Source organism: Salvia splendens, chromosome 16, assembly GCF_004379255.2.
Source record: "Salvia splendens isolate huo1 chromosome 16, SspV2, whole genome shotgun sequence".
Taxonomy (NCBI): domain Eukaryota; kingdom Viridiplantae; phylum Streptophyta; class Magnoliopsida; order Lamiales; family Lamiaceae; genus Salvia; species Salvia splendens.
The window spans coordinates 13,382,578-13,386,677 of NC_056047.1; the positions used below are offsets into that span (position 1 = coordinate 13,382,578).

General features: G+C 32.9%; 1 protein-coding gene across 1 annotated transcript; it reads left to right on the forward strand.

Moving 5' to 3' along the window:
• The first annotated feature begins 477 nt into the window (after window positions 1-477).
• Window positions 478-1,333, forward strand: LOC121770778. The gene has a single exon (XM_042167552.1). It carries the CDS (start codon window positions 654-656, stop codon window positions 1,206-1,208), a length of 555 nt encoding a protein of 184 aa, XP_042023486.1. The 5' UTR covers window positions 478-653; the 3' UTR covers window positions 1,209-1,333.
• The last annotated feature ends 2,767 nt before the right edge of the window (window positions 1,334-4,100 follow it).

Sequence of the window (4,100 nt, forward strand, 5' to 3'; positions counted from 1 at the left end):
ATGTTTCGGATGCCTTAAGAGCACACATTTAACATGGCCGCGTTGTGACCGAGCCGCACTGGTCCACATACGCGCACCGCACCCTTCATGTCATAAGATACAAAATTGATTCAATTAATTAGACTTCGGGGAGTTCTTGCTTAGTTAAAAATCAAATCATCAAAAATTAACTACACAGCTAAGAACGCAAATCCTAATGTAGTTATGAATTAAAATGTAGTGTATAAGTTTTCGTACACCCTACTAGATGGAAATCTAGGCCATCAAGGATGAGTTTAAAGTATAGTACAACTTGTTAGGTTATAATTGAAGCCTATATTAACCGGGCTGGGGTGATCAATTGATAACCTAATTTAATGCTTTTTTACCTTATCACGTGACTAATTAACAACTTAATCAGTTCATTAAAGACCACTAATTGTTGTTTAGGCTTTATAGTTGTACAATAACCACAAACATAAACCTCTAAAACCACCTAAACGCGTTCCTTAAGTATGCCAGAATTTACTAATCCCACACCCAAATCGGTCAAACCGTTATCCTTTTCCCACTCACAACACAAGTCTCTCTGTCTATATATAAATACACACACACACTATTGCATCACAAAAACAGAGTAAAACTAAACCCATTTCATTCATCAGTGTTTTTGAATGGCGGTATACGTGGAAGAGGAGGAGGTGTGGAAATGTCCAAAACACCCCTCGAAGCGGAGGCGCAGCGGCATCTGCCCGACCTGCCTCCGCGACCGCCTCGGCAACCTCTGCCCAATCTGCCACAACGCCCGCCCCTGCCCCTGCTCCTCCTCCTTCAGCCGCGTCTCCAACCTCATCGACGGCGAGCCCTCCTTCCGCCGCTCCAGATCCCTCGCCGTCCCCTTCTTCCGCAACACCGCCAAAACTCCGTCGTTTTTCTCCTTTTTAAATAGAAGCAAGACGAAGAGGAGCGAGGAGCAGAGGGTGGCTATCAACGAGGAAGTGAAATTGGAGAGCAATGATAGGATTGAAGATTATGTGAGGATGGTGTCGAGATCTAGATCCGTCAACGCCGCCGCCACGTCGGGGATGTTCCGCCGCCGTGATGAATCCGGGGCGTCGCCGGCGAGGGGGAAATTCTGGCATTTTCCGAGTCCGATGAAGGTGTTCCGGAGATCAAAGACGCCAAAGGTTGTCGTTCAAGATCGATCATCGCCTTTTCGGAGAAGTTGATTTTTTTATTTTACTTCACCTAATTATTAACATAGTTTTTCTACTAATTATTGAAAAGTCTAATAGTATGTATGTATGTATGTATGTATGTGTGAATTTCTCTGAAATAAAGGGAGATTTGGTTACGTGGGAATATGTGTGGAATGCAGACTAATGTGTGATCTGAATGTCAAAGGAATACAACAACTATTTTTTGATATGTACGACTTTAATGGCACTTCAATTGGTCATCGAAATTCTTGCACAGATGTAAACTTTGACTTACTTTACATTAACATGTTACATTACTTTTTTAATTTATTTTGAATAATTGTCAATCTCATAACTCGATGATGATTACTGTGGCTTTTCGGTCCACATAAAAGTTCAAGTTTTCAATCAGGTAACAAATTTACAGTTATCATCATCATTAAAATTGATACTAGTATGATCATCTATATTACAGCAAATAGAAAAAGATTATTTGGTCTTAGAGAGAAATGCAGGGAGAGAAACTACGTAAAAAATATTGGAGGAAAGAATATTTTAAAATTATGGAGTATCAATTTTGTTAATTCTTGATTTGTATATTTTAATTGCAACTTAATTTCATATTATATCTTGATATTATTTTATCTAAGAAATCCAACACCACCTAACTACCTAACTAGATTATTAGAGTACAGGTCAAATTATCTATTAGGAGCATGTGACAAATCTTGCAAACCAAGCTTTTAATTAAATCGAATTTTATCAATTAAGTTTAGTGGTATAAATTTGTAAAATCTGTATCTATCTATAAATATATAAAAGAGGAGTTTTAGAGATTTTTACCAAACTGCCATTTTAAATCTATATAATAATTTACTTAAAACTGTTTTCTATTTAAATCTTAACTGCCGGCATTATCATTATAAAATTGGTCTCACTAATTAACACATTAATTTCCTTTTACTTTACAATCAACATTCATTAACATAGAAATTAAAATTCAAATAAGAAAATGAATAAAGGAATAAGAAAGGTGGAGAGTTTGTAGAAATTAACATACGAATTAAATTAGAAATAAGAATCAAAGAGACTCATTAGGAAACAAGCAAAATCTGTATAAATAATCTCCGTAAATCAATTTTTTAAATAAAAATTCCAAAATTCTTTAAAGCCAAAGGGAATTTTGGAAAAAATCACGAAAGGTCATTTTAGAACATCAAATGAATAATCAACTCTTTCTCTTTGAAGAATTAAGAATGTTGTAACGTGTTTCTCCATCAATTAATTGCAGACAATTATAATTAGAATTAAATCCAATAAAACCGAATAATAATTGGAATTTAATAGTTTTTTCGTGACAATAATTTGTGTGCCAATTTAATGTTGATTTATTTTATTACTATAAATTAAATTGTAGTCGCTAAAATCGATAGAGAAGAATGCCAAGAACTATCAAATCTTGTGCAATAAATTTCAATAAAAGTGGTATCACCGTGGTGAAAGAAAGAGTATTGCCTTGCTGCCTCAAACCTGTAGCATTCTGTACAACGTGGCTATCAACAACTGAGTACACTACACATTGATCTTAATGACATAGGATGAGAAAACAAGATTGAGAGCTGCCAAATACAGTGAATCAAAATACATTAGGATTTACAAATATGATGGAAATAGAGATATACTATAAATTACATCCATCTTTCTAAGTTGTAAAAATATCTTGTCAATTGTAATTTGTAAAAATGGCACGGGTGTAATACTAGTATCGATATAACGAGGGAGCTACTCATTATTCAAAATCAGTGATCTTTCCTATCAAAATAAAAACATAATAAACATCAATGATCTTAAATTGGAAATTGATAGATTCTTAGCTATGTCCAGCAATAAAGACTAATTATGGAAATTATGAAATCATTCCAAGTCACTTTTAGCTATCGAGACATCATAAAAAAATTCAAAATTTATACTCCGGTTTAAAACTATTTAAATGTACCTGTCACGAAATACCTAAGCTTCGATTTACAGTAATTTTTTTTTTTTATCATATACTGGCTAGTTTAGTAAGTCAAACAATGATACATCATGTCACAATTGTCAGCTGAATGCAGGGGATCTCCAACCACGGGCGGACACACGTTCAAGAGGGGAGGGGCTTAAGCCCTTCTCAAACTTTTCTTTTTAATATATTTTTATTGTAAAATTTTTAATTATTTTTTAGAAGTATCTACATCCCTTATCAAATTGATGTCTTCGAAGTCTAATAGTTGGAGATTTAGTGGAAAGGAGAGGCTGAAAATTAAATTTAAAGAGAAAACTACCTACATTTCATCAATGGCCGCCATGTAGAATTGGAAAGAAGAAGAAGATAAACTGTTAAACTTAAATCAATATAATAATAATAGAGTTGAAAATGTCAATTGCCTACTTATTCATTAAATACGTGGCTGTGCCATGTTTTTAGATTTAAATAATTTTAAAAGTGCCACTAAATTTAAAGTTATCATCCATCCAGTAGTAACAATTGTAAAAATTGTATCCTAAACTGACACTACCGTTTTTTATTCAAATGGCTATTGAAAACTGAAAAGGGTTTCTCAAAATAGTTAAATTTGTGTTGGATTAGTTTTATGTAAAATATATGTATGCATTTTTATAATAATTATTATTATATATTTCTTTTGTTTAATAAAAATAGATAAACTTATAAATGACAGAAGTTTTGATATGCAATCAGTAAAATAAGGGAGATGAAAAAAAAGTAAGAGAGAGAAAAAAAACAGTAGAACTACATTATTACAATCCACATTATTAATCGTAGTAATATAAAAACTTTCATATTTATACTCTAATTTTGGCGATGACCCAAAATAGTAAAACTAATCTTTTTTAGGATGAATGAAGTGTTTTTTATATATATAC

What these genes read in the sequence shown, in the direction of transcription:
- LOC121770778 (XM_042167552.1), top strand. Translation starts at nt 654, where the DNA reads ATGGCGGTATACGTGGAAGAGGAGGAGGTGTGGAAATGTCCAAAACAC.